Source organism: Chelmon rostratus, chromosome 8, assembly GCF_017976325.1.
Source record: "Chelmon rostratus isolate fCheRos1 chromosome 8, fCheRos1.pri, whole genome shotgun sequence".
In the NCBI taxonomy this organism is placed as follows: domain Eukaryota; kingdom Metazoa; phylum Chordata; class Actinopteri; order Chaetodontiformes; family Chaetodontidae; genus Chelmon; species Chelmon rostratus.
The window spans coordinates 23,599,931-23,613,815 of NC_055665.1; the positions used below are offsets into that span (position 1 = coordinate 23,599,931).

The window sequence follows — 13,885 nt, forward strand, 5'->3', positions numbered from 1 at the left end:
AAAACTGGCCTTTATTTAGTCTTTTTACATATGGCTTTAGCTTTTCTTTTATTACAAACAGGTTTTACAAAAGGTTCTGAAGACTTTCGGATCAACCACAGGCGGAAAATCATGAAGATGTTGATGACGCTGCAACGGTACATCTATGATCGGAGGCTCCAGACGGTTCCAGCCACAAAGCACTCACAGATAGTAAAAACGGCAAGGAAACAGTTGTCTCGAAACACTGCAGTACAACATCGGACGAGGGACAAACCAGATGGACTGAGGCAATTAATATGTTGTAGTCACAGGTAAAAATGCCACAATACACAGCAGACATGATTCCCTTTTCAGCACCCAAGGCTGCTCATGTCTCATTTAAGTCACATATGTTCACTCCCCGTTGAGGTGAAATAACCCTTTGATCTCTTCGACCACTCTTTTCACCCAGCACCGCTCACAAATGTAAGAGCAAAATAAAAGACCGCAAAAGCAAAGGCCAGTTCATCATTATGGCCCGGTGTTGTGTGACCTGATACATGTTGACCGTTTTCATTCTCTACACAGTAAACTCCAGTCGTTAGCCACCACAACATCAAATTTCTAAACATGGTCAGTATTTTCTACATGTCTAATTACTACAATACAGCTCTTTCAATCAGTTGTTTGATTCAGTGGAATTAGAAGACAGAATCAAGAGTATCAAATGCATACTTGAAAATCATTAACACCGCATTACATTAGATTGCACTGCATCAAGGTTCAGTTTTCAATGATCCATCGGCTCACACGCGACGTGTATAAAAGTCGTTTCAATTTCCAGACAGGTTTTAAGGTTCGAGTCCATCATGAAGACCTTTGTTCAAAGTTCTTGTCACAAAAGGTGTTGCATAAACAGGATATGAAGTCTTTTGCATCCAGAGGTCTGCAGACTGGACTCGTCTCATGTCTCTCTCCTCGCCTTCTTCTTCTTCGCCGGCTTGGCCGCTTGGCTCTCTTCAGGTTTTTCTGTGGAGACACAAAAAGGGAGAGGGAGATTAGACAATCCAAACACGTGATTCACATGATTTTTTTGGATCACGCATCCATTTGGTTCACAGCTGAGAACAGATTTCATTGACTTCTGTTCTTACCTTTGTTTTTCTAACATGATGGCTCACAGAGTGATGCTCACAGATGGATTATACAGGGACAAAGCCAGCAAACGTGCAGGAAATGAGCACAGATTTCTGGCTTTAGCAAAGTTGAATAAATCTGCCTCTAGTTCAGTTTAAATAAGAAACAATTAACAACAATGACTCTGAATTTATTTTTGTAAATTTACGTTGGAAATCAGTTCAGCTGTGTAGCTATATAGTGGAAGAACAGTGTTCAGCAGGTGGACATATGTTACCAAATTCACAGCAGAACATTGAGACAAGACTTCTCAATGACCAATTCAGGCTATCGCGTTAATACCCATGTTTTGAAAAAACAAAATTAATTAGAAAGTCTTTACGTTTCAGGAGTCTACAAGAGTTACTACTAAAACCTTATAAACCCAGACGTCTTCAGTCAATCAAATAATGCAGCTGATAAATAACAGCTGATAAACTTTGTGTTGTTAGAGACAAATGGAGGGAGACAGAGAGAGAGACAGACAGAAAGGGAGAGCGAGAGACAGAGAGAGAAAGAGAGAGAGATATATATGAGGCTGTGAAATAATATCTAGGACATGTAAAGCTGTCTCTGGGTAATCTGACACAAACTCTGGAGGACAGATAACTGTGACAGTCTTACTAGGAGCAAGACGGAACGCAGTTGCAGTGTCATGTTATAGTTGACCATGAACACTGAAGCAGTGGTCAGACACCGGAAAAGATGGCCGACGTAGAAAAACATTATCAGAAATCACAGCTCAATAACTGGAGAAGTAAAGATTCTGTATGAATATAAGCAAGATTATATATGTTTGAAGTTGTGTTAGTAAGTGATATCCTCCACCACTTTGCCAAATGTCTGTTATTGCATTTACCACATAAAAAGCTGAATACATTTAAGTGGGGAAAAAATGACAGACCTGACATCTGGCAATAATAATTCTCAGGCCTGCGTCACTTCCTCCACCTCCATAAATCACTAACCCACACAACCTGTCTGTCTGTCTGATGTCGAGCAACAAGTCATCGAGTAACTGCACCATTTTATAGAAGCACAGCTTTGTGCGATAGATTTCTTGCTATATGCAAACTAGAGAACATGTAGCCCACCAATACAGGCCTGAATGTAAAATTGCATCATTCTCACATATTTCCCCCACATGACTGTGCCTTCCCCTCAGGAGACTGCACTGCCTTCAGTATGACTGATGTGCTTACTTTGTTGTGTTGGAGCAGAAAGGTTGTTCTGCTTGGCAGTGGGCTCACCATCGGTTGTCTTCTGTGGCACTTGTGTGACTGGGGGTTTCTGGGATATGTTGTCCTTCACTGGTTGCTCCACTCTGGCCTGTAAAAAAAAAATCAGGGAAACACGATTAGTCTTAATCACCTCAGCAAGGGAAGAATGAAGCAGATAAGATCCATAAACCTGGTACAGTAACAAAATACTGCACCAGGCAAATTTCTGTTAACATGATTGATCTCTATGGAATCGGACTGAATTATATGACAAACATCACATCATTCATTGTGTGGTGCGGGCGGAAAAAATGCCGCTAAGATGATCTGCACTCGTGTCAGATATTAGCACCACTGACCTCGACGGCAGCTGCCTTGACAGGCTGGACGGCGGCAGTATTCTCCTGAGCAGACAGCTGCTTCTTCACCGAGGCTGCAGGTGCTGCCTCCTTCTCTGGCTCCTCGCCCTTCACGGGACACAAGGCCAGTTTACACCGAACAGTGCAGCGAATTCAAAGAGAAATTTTGAAATGTCAAAGACTGAAAGATGAATTAGCTGATCTGATGGGCCAAGAGGATAAACAAGCTTCCTGAACGTCAACCATCACACAGAAAAAATCTTTTATAATAACACTGAGTAAGTATTTAGCAACATATTATGATTAGATTATAAAGGTTAGACGCACCCTGTAATATAGATATCAAGCACATGGCCACAAAACCTTGTGAGGGAGCAGGCGATTATTTACACAATATTTAGGCTTTAATGATTTATATATTCTAAAAGAAGCAAAACAATTGTTAAAGTCACATTTATTTCTGCACTGTGTGTGTGTGTGTGTGTTACCTGGCCAGCTCCCTCCTCAGCAGCCTTCTTCTTTTTCTTTTTCTTCTTTTTAGTTTTAGCGGCCCCGTCAGCAGCAGTCTCTCCCTTGTCCTTCTCATCCTCATCATCGTCCTGACAGAAACACATGGAACATGACTCAGAGACAGACTGAAAATACAGCAGCAGAAGAGCACGGCACGTGTGGCACTGAAAGTCTGAACATTTCAGATTTTGTTAATGACCATCAACTGTGTCATTATTTCTATATTTGTACGTCTGATGACCTTGTGGTTTGTTGTTTTTTTCCCCCAATATCTTGTCTGAATGTGTTATGTACAGCACTTGTTGGTGAAAGGTGCCACATAAATAAATTTACCTTACCCTCAGCTCAGCTCAGTCTCTGTCTGAGACTAGAGGCTTAAGGCTACTTTAGCTGCTACTAGCACAAGTCACCTAAATCTCTGAATAAACCATCAGCGGTTGAGTTTCCCTGTGGGAAATATAGGTTCCAGGTTTTCAGGAAGAAGAATGAATGGATTACTAAAACAAAGGTCTCTGGTTGTACGGCATTGATTGTACTGCATCCGATATGAAATGTAAAATTTTATGCGGTTGCATTTGTGTGAGTGGCCCAATCCGGGAGAAACATCGCCCTGCAGAGCCTGAGAACCGCAGCAGTTCCAGACCCGCACACACAAGGCATTAGCTAATCTGAGTTTTCATGTTGGCACTTTGATAACACTACGCAGTGGCTAACTTAATGTTCATTTTTGTCACACGTAACGTCACGTCCCTCACGTGAGCACATGCAAGAATAATGGCAGCTAGGTTTTTGCCATTATTATTGCTGGTCTAAAATCAGTAAGCCGATAAAGAAAGTTGGGAAATCCTTTTTGAAGAGTTGCCAGACATGCTGAAAAACAACTTCTCAGCTACAACCAGCAGATTACTCACTGTGCTGACTTTGTCACGTATTGTGTGGCCTCGGCTACTGTTTCATGCTCTCCCTCACTGTGGTCTTGGTGGCCTGAGTAGCAAATCTGATCGGCTGGTGATGTGTTTTGACTCTTAAACTGTCGTGGTTTGGGACAAACGTGCCATCTTAGGACAACTCATTTAATGTGTTGTGTTTTTGGGGGTTCTGTCTGTCAAGTTTGCCTTGGCCCACCCTGATCGTAGCGTTGTATTGGTCTCCTTGTCTGTCCCACTGTATCTGCTGTATTTTCACTCACATCCACCTGTTGTGCTCTCTTAACTAACTCAATCTCTGAGTGTGTGTGTGGGTGTGTGAGTATGACACATAATATACAAATAATATACAATGAGTCGTAATAGTGACCGTCCATGCCTGTTGGTCTCATGTAATTTTTTGTGTAAAACAGACAGGGTGCTTTTCTATTGTGCACGTATTCACTCTGCAATACTGACACTGACTTGGGCCGCACCACTATATGGATTAGCTCCACCACAGTTTAGCCATGAATTAAACTGGTGAAGTGTTCTGTTGAAGCAACCAAGTGCAAGATTTGAAACTCTTACTCTGGCACCATCTGGTGGTAGTACCAAGAACAACATTGCCCTTATACTTATACATTTATGTTAATTAATGTAACAATTCAATTGAGTTATTCATGTCATTCCTGACATCAATCACACCAGTGTTTCTCATGCTGCAAGCATGAGTCAAGTGAAAAACTTTGCCATGAAGTATGTTTAAGAATAATTTGTACAGTCAGTCCTGAGAACTGGTCTGATCCACCACAATTACATAGCACGTCTGAGTTGGTGGTCCATGGGCGTGCAGGGGTTTCTAATATTCTTAGATGAAGAACAAAAGCACAGCAAAGGTTGTGTGTGTATTCAGTCTATTGTGTTGAGTCACTACTATCAGCAGCAGGCTGATACCAGGCAGAAACCAGGACAGCTGCCCTGGGGCCCGCACCCAGAGGAGTCATCAATTACTGGGTTGTTATTTTTAAAACTTCCATGTAACTCTCTTATGACTTAGTTTTGTCCAAAGCCTGGGCATACTTACAGCTGCTGCAATCAGCAGATTAACCTTGGCGGGCTCAGGGAGGGGCTTCTCCTGAACGGGAGGGGGCTCTGGAGTGGGCTCTTCATAGTTTCCCCAGACCTCGGAGGGGGCGTTCCAGTCAGAGCTGGGGTCCACTGAGCTACCATCTGAGAAACACAAAGACCATCAGAAAAAAATGAGAAGTGTAAAGCCGTATCAAAACTATAAAGTCACATCAAAGTTAAATAGAGCAGAATATAAAGTGAATATATCGGCCTTACTGAGTCCAGACCACTCATCATCCACTCTTGGCTGACTGAGCCAGGGCAGATCCCTCACAGGCTGGGACTCTACAAAGACACAAGGACAATAAGTGACCCTGCCACCCATGAGGGAGGCTATGAAAAATTCTGCCATATGGGGATGTGAGCCAGGCTAAACCTGCACTTGTCACACCATCAGTTTATGGCACACTTACCGGCACTCAGTCCAGCTAAAGACACTAGATTTCGCTCTGCTGCGGGCATCCCCGTCTCAATCACAGTCCACGACTCTGAAACACGCATTTCATTGTGATGCTGCAAGTGCTTCACGCAACAATCCCCAAATCCCAAATCCCTCGAGAGTCAAATGCAGTATCAGGCACAAATTAGTCTAAACAGTTAACAGTAGAGCAGAGGTGGTGAGTAAGTGCTCACTGTTCAGTGTGTCATCAGAAACATCCACTAAGGGCCAGACTGACTAACTGAATAGATGAACAGACGAACGGCAGTGATTTACTCTGATGATACAAGGAAATTCACCCTTGAAATGAAAAAGAATTACTGTAATTTAAAAAGCCATTACGTTTTTCCTATTTTTTAAACTGAGAGGTGGTGACCAAAGGTGTTGATTAAATCTTCCTGTACAAAGTCTACAGCTGAAACTAACATTTCCGTTAGTGTACCATTATCTGATTATTTTCTCAAATTATTAGTTTGTCTATAAATAGTGAACATGACTTGTTTTCAAACCCCACAGATATTCAGCTAATCCTTCCATAAAACAAGAAAATAATCAGATTGTCAAATCTCAGAAGGTGGAACCAGCAAATGCTTTTTGTTTTGAAAAATGAACTTGATTTCTAAAATATCTGCTGATTCATTTTCTATGGATTAACTAAACAGGTCTAATAATTTCTGACTTTTTCAAAAGCTAATTTGAAATTAATATTATTTGCTTTTCTGGAAAACAGAATTAGGCAGCCTCTTAACAAGGATGCACCAATCTTTCATTTTCTCCTGTTACCGATTCTGCTACCGAAAACTTCACATCAATCTGACACCAGGCTTTTTTTCCCCCCTTTGAAACCAGCATACCTTACTGTGTGGAACTGATTGGGCTCATTCTTAATGTGCAAGGGAGGATGAGGCTGCCATTACACCCCATTAACTTTATGTAGATATTTGCTGGGAAAATAGTCCCACCACCAGGCCCATTTAGTAACTACTCTGAACCCTTTGATTTAGTCAGGCTTTGAATTGTGCATGAAGATCATGTGATATGATGAAAAGCTCAAGAACAGCCACTAAATGAGCCTTGTGATAAGGCTATTTTCTCAACTGATGTTTCCAATGTCAAGAATGAACTCTGAACCCGAGTTAAGTAGATCAATTGTTCTGCAGTGGTTTTCAAACGGAGTTGAGTTTTATCACAAGATTAACTAAGAAACAGACTTTAATGCTGATCCCTCACATTTGCCAATTCCAGATACATTTATCATGACTGACATTAGCCTCAATAACAAGCTTATCAATCTGAGAGGTTATCAGGCATGAACTGCTTCATAAAATGCTATAAAGCATTGAAGTATTGCACCAACACAGAATAGAGTACAACAACCAAGCAGTTATGCATCTATGTATGTAGCATTTTTACCATCAATATCGGCGCTCCACAGTGGTTCTCTACTGGTTGTCCAGGGTCCCGTCTTTGGAACGACACTGTGAGCAGGAACCTTCACAGCCACGTCAGTCACACCAGCAGCCACCTCGCTGTTGTTAACTAATGCCAAGAGAGAAACACTTGATACTCAGCCAGAATACACACAGATCAGTTTGGCGACACAGGATTTCCCAATGACGCATGTGAACTTTTGGTCAATTAAAAGTCATCAATGCTTTGGGTGTCTTTCTGAAGCGCTAATCAGTCAATGGGTGAAGTATTTTCGGCTGATAATTACCTTGAGGTACAACAGCCTCAGCCTTCTCTGCCTTCACTTTAGTGGATTCTCCTGAAAAGACAGAATTAAATAGGTCAATGTATAGTATATAGTATGTCAACTACACTGTCCACAAGAGCCTATTAGTGAAGGCAGCACGCACACACAAACACTTCAGCAACAACAAAGGGAAAACTCACTCGAGACTCATTTCAATTCCCCTAAAGCCTCTATTTATAGTCAGTCCCGTCAACAAGAGAGCAACCAAACCAACAACAGCCTATCCAGAACAACAGACAGAGATATCTGTCTGGGTGCCACATTAGGCTGTTTATTCAAGGTGGCCTGGCGAGTTGGTGTTGTCTGTCAACGTTTATAAGTAAAAAAAAAATGATGTTGCAAACCCCTTTTATCAATTTTAAAACTAAAAAAAAAAAAGAAACAAATGAAGTGACATAAATTAAATTACACATGGTTTTAAAAGCCACCTTTTTTCTTCTTCTGGCTGGCAGGCGCGGGAGCCACAGAGGCCTTGGGCTGCTCTGGGGGAGTGCTCACGGGCGTGTCCCCTCCTCCAGGACTGGCTGAGCCATCACTGGAACTCTTGTCCTTCTTGCGTTGCTCGCGCTTCTCCTTGTTGCTGACCTTGGTCTCCCATGTGCCTGAAAAGTAACAGCGAGTGCAGTGTGGAATTAGTTGCAAAACACTGCAAGAGTTTATTATGGGATTAGTGAAGAAACATGGTATGGATTAGGCAGGATAAAGCAATAGATGCATGGTCTGTTCAAATACAGGCTAAATATATATTTTTCTTTTTCTTTTTTTTTAACCAAGGCCATATTTAAATTCATTAAAAAGAAAACACACACACACAAACACAGTTACCCATTCCCAAAGTGCTGCAATGGCCTGTTTACTGAAAATGGTTGCTTAATAAGAAAAAACTGGAATTAGCACCACACAGTCTGTCCAGACTCATGTTTTACATGGAGTGAAGACTTTGAAGGAATTAAATGGCAAAAGGTATTCAGATTATTTTTCTGCTGAATAATGTCCAGTGAGAAACATGCTGGTTTCACTTAGAGACTATTTGTACAGAGGAGTAAAGAGGACTGATTCATCACATGGAGCTTTTCAAATGTGAATATTTTCTGGTTTCTTTAGTCCTCCGCCACAGTAAACTGTATATCATTGGGTTGTGTACAAAATAAGACATTTGAGGATGCAACTTTTGGTTTTGGAAAACATCACTATTTTTCTACATTTTCTGGACCAAACAACTAACTGATGAGTTCAGAAAATCATCGACACATTATAAAAATAATCGTTAGTACTTCAAATATGAAGCGATAAATTGTAAAATGTGGACCCTTCACATACACAACTTCAACCAGGCAGCACAGGAGATCTATACAATCACCAGTTCATAGGGGGACACCCAAGATGAGTGTCACCAATTCAGCATCTGAGCAAATGTGATATATGGTCACAATCTCTCCTTCTGTTCCTCAGTTATGATGTTGAATAATGGTCAGAAAAGAGATTCTGCACACATTATGATTAGGGCTGCAACTAACGATTATTTCCATTGTTGATTTATCGACAAGTTGTTCGGTCTATAAAATGTCTGAAAATGGTGAAAAATGTCAACCAGTGTTTCCCAAAACCCAAGGTAATGCCCTCGGATGTCTTGTTTTTCAACCCAAAGATATTCTGTTCATGGCCATAGAGGAGTAAAGAAACCAGAGAATGTCTACATTTAAGACGCGTGGATCAGTTTTTTGTTTTTTTAATACTTTTTTCTTCATTAAATTACTTAAACCAATTCATCACTTATCACAATAGTTGCCGATTAATTTAATAGCTGACTGAGTAATCATTGCAGCTCTAATTTGTCACAGTGAAGTTGACCTGTGAAATTTTGTCATAATTAGCATATTAATTTTTTGGGATGTGTCCAAAAATGTGTTTTATATGGTTGCAGTAATGTTTGACCTCCAAAATCTAATCCATTCATCCTGGAGTCCAAGTGAATGTTTGTGGCAAATTTGAAGAAATTCCCTCAATGACTTCCTGCGATATCGCGTTCTTTAGAATTGGACAGACAGACAACACTGTGGGCAGGACTGTCACCAGCACAGGGGCATAATAATGAAGGAAAGCAGGCCTCCACAAATTTTAGACACCAAACCCAGATATGATTTTGGAAAAAAAAAAAAACCTTAACTATGACGTGATTCATAATATTTCACCTTCTTCTGGTTCTTTGCCATCTGCAGTCACAGTCTTGGTCTCTTTGACAGCCTGTTTGGTCTTCTTCTTGGATTTCTTTACCTGCATGAAGAGAAATAGTGGGCATAAAGGAGAAAATAATGCTAGTGTACCTGGGGTGGGGGATGCAGCACATATGGTTTCTTATCCAAGAACATCAACTGGGCAAGCGACCCCATGCTGACTGAACCATGGACGCTCAAACAGGCATGCTCAAGGCCACATCTATTTATAAGTGAAACTACATCCACTGCCAAAGACTCCCTAAATCTGTTACATGTCCTTCTTGTAAGCACTATTTCCATCTCTTAGTTTATACACAATTTCATCTTCTGCCTCCAGCACCTTTAAGACCAGTTTGTGTTGTTTGGTGGCCTCTAATGCAGAGGCATTAGACGAAAGGCTGCACCTCGTGTTATCCTAAGCCAGGAGCCATCCTCCAGGGTTCTGCTGCATCGGCAAGTTAAAAACTGTAACCTAACACTGGCAGCTGGCCTGGTTACATCATTGCAGGGTGACAGCGAGAAAACGTGGTGTTTACTCAACTGTTTTTCATTGATGAGTTGCCCAGAAAATGCTAATGTGACTAGCAGTTATGCAAACATAACCTGGGCACATCCACTCAATACACTGGACAAATCAAGATGTTCAGATCCATTATGCTGTCACGCGTCTTTAGTTCAACAAATTACCTCTGCAACCTTTTCAGCCTTGACTTCAGGTGGGGGCGGCTGGTGATGTGGCACTATCTCCTCCGACACTATGGCTTCTTCCTGCGGTTCAGCGACAGCTCTCCCATTTGACTGGGCTTTCTAGAAAGCACGTGTGGAGAAAAAATGTAAAGTTAATGCAAAAGGCCATGACAATTTTCAGCAATATTCCTTTCAAACAGATAACATATGACACTATCAAAGGCTAGCATAGCCTGGTCGGACACCGGCCTGAAGCTAGCTAGAGTTTTAGCCATGACATGAGATCCAACTGTCACTGCCGTGTTAGCTTGACAGCTAGCTCTGCTAACGGTACGGCTATCAAGCTGGAAAGGGTGTAGAATGGCTTCATTTATACTACGTGCTTTTTCTGATTTCTTCTTCTTTTTCTTCGGTTCCTCGGACTTGACTTGAGGTTTAGTGACACCTCGCTTTACTTCGGTGCCGTCGTCCACAGGGCTTACAGCCGGTCGTTTCTTGAAGACAGCCCGGCAGGCTGAGGCCCACAGAGCGACCATCAGCACCAGCCCGGTACATGCCGCTAAGAGGATCACCCATGGCGGAATAAGCTCAGGCTTCAGTCCCAAATCCACGCCGAGCTCGGAGTGCAACAGCCCCAGGCCATTGGACAATAGTTCATTCACACGATCTGCAACCAGCTTGACCTGCTGAGACGCCGCGTCCTGCAACTGCTCCATTAGCATTGTTTTTCACACAACAGACCGATTAGTCACGCTTTGCTTGCCGCTGTTAGCTGCGCTAGCCTGCAGTGCTAGCTAAAAATAACGGAACGACTTCGACATGATGGAAGACAATAAATTTCTCCCCTTCTCCGCCAGCAACATGGGCCTAGTCAGACAGCCACCTAGCTACCTAAATCTTGTAAAGGCTGTTGTGATAAACAGCTAACTAGCTGCTATCATCGTAAACCAATATGCCACCGTTAGCTGACCACAATCCATCCGCTGTGACTGCGAGTAAGGCAGGTTCACCTCATATGGCTCCGTTTTCACTGGAGAGGCAGCGTTGCCTTCACTGTTCCTTGTAGACCAAATTTCCGCTTTGTATATGGCAACCGCATGCTGGAGTACTCTGCGATAAATGTCCAAAAAAGAAACTTTAAACAAAAGCATTGCTTTCGTAGCTATTGTTATTTTGAAGACAACCCATTAAGTATGTGTTTTAAGTGGCAGACAAAAGTGGTGTATGTTCCAAGACATAGCATTGCTTTATATTTTTATTTGACAATTGTTTTACCATATTCGTTGACAAAGTGCCACAACCCCACAAGCGCCGTGTTGCAATTGTAATACATTCGGACTTTCGCAGCTTATTTATTGAATGGGCGCTGATTTTCCTTTTTTTTCCAAAGTCATTTTAAGGCAACACAAACGGACCGTGACAGCTACACTAAAATGGGCGGGGATAAGATATCTCCCATGCCGATTGGCCAAAACACTCGGTTCAAAAAAAATCTAGCAGTATAGCATATATTGTGGTCATATATATATACATATATATATATGTAACTATATATAACTATATATATATATATATATATATATAACTATATATATATAACTATATAACTATATATATAACTATATATATAACTATAACTACATATATATATATAACTATATATGTAATATATACACATAAATACACACATATATATACATATATACACACAGACACACATATATATATTTAATAATGCAATGCAAATAAACCCCAAGTAACCTATGAAGGCCTGGTGTAAAGGGTAAAATAGTCTAATCAGGTATGTAAGCAGGTTAAAACTGTGTCACAGGTAAGCAGCCTCCTCTCAGACTAACATAACATTAATTCCCCACTACTCCTAATTGCACTGGGGAAAAAAGGGAATAAAGACAAAAAATAAATAAATAAAGACTGGACAACTTATTTGCATCCAAGTTTATTTGAAATTCTCTACTCCCCCTGTACAAGAAAAAGAGGACTTTCCACAAAGGCAGCAGTGAACTGTCAGTGATAGTACTTTTCTAGGGAAGGAAAAAACTTATAATCACAGTGTGTCTTCTTTTCTTCTTTTAAATACTTCTACTGCTGTCATCTTTGGCTGGGTTTCGGCAGACAGCCCTCTGTCAAACCACATTCCTGGGAAGCAAAGGTTTAAGCCAATAGAGCAGGGCTGTGGGCTTTACATTTTACAGTGCCAATGCAGGAATGTTCTGTACTGTATACCTCCTCTTCATTAACACAAAAGGAAAAAACAATAAAAATTGAAATAAAAATAACAAGCTGTTTGTGTTCACAACACAAACATATATTACCACCTGGGGAGATAGCGACAGTATGTCGAATTTCATAAAACTGTATAGACAAAAAATAAATCTAGAAAAATGGAGCTAGGTAAATATTACACAACAGTAAACATGTTTTTCTTTTTTTTTCCTTTTTTAAACTCTTTTCTGTTGAGCCTCTACACAAAACCAAAATTCTTGGTCTTAATGGCTAGCAGGAGTTTCTGTTTGAGTATCTGTTTTGAAGAATAGAGTGGCACGTAGAGACGTGAGATGCAGGTATTGGCTGTGGGGAGGTGCTGGTCGTCTGGAGGCCGGATGGTGATGGAGGGCATCGGCTGGAAGCCCTCCTCACTGGCTGGCAGGGAAGGGCTGGAGGTCCAGAAGTACACCTGAGGAAAAGGGAAAACATTACTCACATTTCCCATTTTAAAGAATATTTTGTAATGTTCAAGTGTTTGTGTACTGGAATGAGTGAAAAAAAACAAAATGGGCAACAAGACAGAAAGGCTTTGAGCAAATGATATCATTAAATAGGTCCTTGCTCGTTGGCGTTCACACATGTCAATGTCTTACAGTGAAATTACAGACTAAGGGCTCGTCTCCACAGGACATAACTCTGCCACTTAAGCTGCTCGTCAACTGAAACACAAATGTGTCATTTAAACAGTGCTGTGGCTCTGCATTAGCCCATTCTCCTGCTCCGTCACATGCATGTCACTACAGCTTTCTGGAGTAGATTTTACTTTAACATAAAAACAAGTTCGTAGCCCATAGAAAGATTTCCAGTTAACTTCTAGCCTTATTTTTTAGCACTCACACAAACATATGCTATAGGTGAAACCGAGGGCAAAGGAGAGAAACACTGAACTGGTAGAAGAAAGACTGAGAGGGACAGAAAACACCTAACCGCTCCTGCGTTGCTTTTAGTTTTACCATTTTGAATGCACAGCTACAACAGGTGCAACGATTACAGACTGGGGGGGGGACTTGCGTAAGACAGTTGTGAAATAACATGTTGCCAGCATGACATGCCCAGACTTAAAAGGGTAAAGTCATTAGGCCCTGCTAGTAGCCCGAACCAGACTAAAGTGGTCACCACCAACTGACTAGCCAAGCACTACCTGTGACAAAAGAACATCCTTGCACTCCTGCAAGCAGGGCTAAAAATGAAGAGTTTAAAGACCTGGGGGACCTGGCAGAGAATGCTCTGTTAGTTTTA

General features: G+C 41.4%; 2 protein-coding genes across 12 annotated transcripts in view; both read right to left on the minus strand.

Moving 5' to 3' along the window:
• Window positions 1-11,374, minus strand: LOC121610379 (protein LYRIC-like). Of its 2 annotated transcripts, none has more exons than XM_041942437.1 (13): window positions 10,744-11,374; window positions 10,361-10,480; window positions 9,650-9,731; window positions 7,886-8,059; window positions 7,419-7,469; window positions 7,115-7,240; window positions 5,676-5,750; window positions 5,479-5,547; window positions 5,219-5,364; window positions 3,205-3,315; window positions 2,717-2,824; window positions 2,388-2,466; window positions 1-990 (listed from the first exon to the last, which is right to left on the minus strand). In XM_041942437.1, the coding sequence occupies exons 1-13, from the start codon at window positions 11,080-11,082 to the stop codon at window positions 926-928; spliced, it is 1,545 nt and encodes a 514-aa protein (XP_041798371.1). In that variant the 5' UTR covers window positions 11,083-11,374; the 3' UTR covers window positions 1-925. The 2 variants fall into 2 exon arrangements, with proteins under 2 accessions (XP_041798371.1, XP_041798370.1); XM_041942436.1 differs by having other exon boundaries at window positions 2,340-2,466.
• A 936-nt stretch (window positions 11,375-12,310) lies between these two features.
• The window catches only part of ubr5 (ubiquitin protein ligase E3 component n-recognin 5), a 31,772-nt gene continuing 30,197 nt past the window's right edge, over window positions 12,311-13,885 (minus strand). For all 10 annotated transcript variants that reach the window (XM_041941789.1, XM_041941782.1, XM_041941788.1 and 7 more), the window contains one exon: window positions 12,311-13,055. In XM_041941789.1, the coding sequence (XP_041797723.1) occupies window positions 12,843-13,055 (213 nt within the window). In that variant the 3' untranslated portion in view covers window positions 12,311-12,842. The remainder of the gene's footprint in view (window positions 13,056-13,885) is intronic.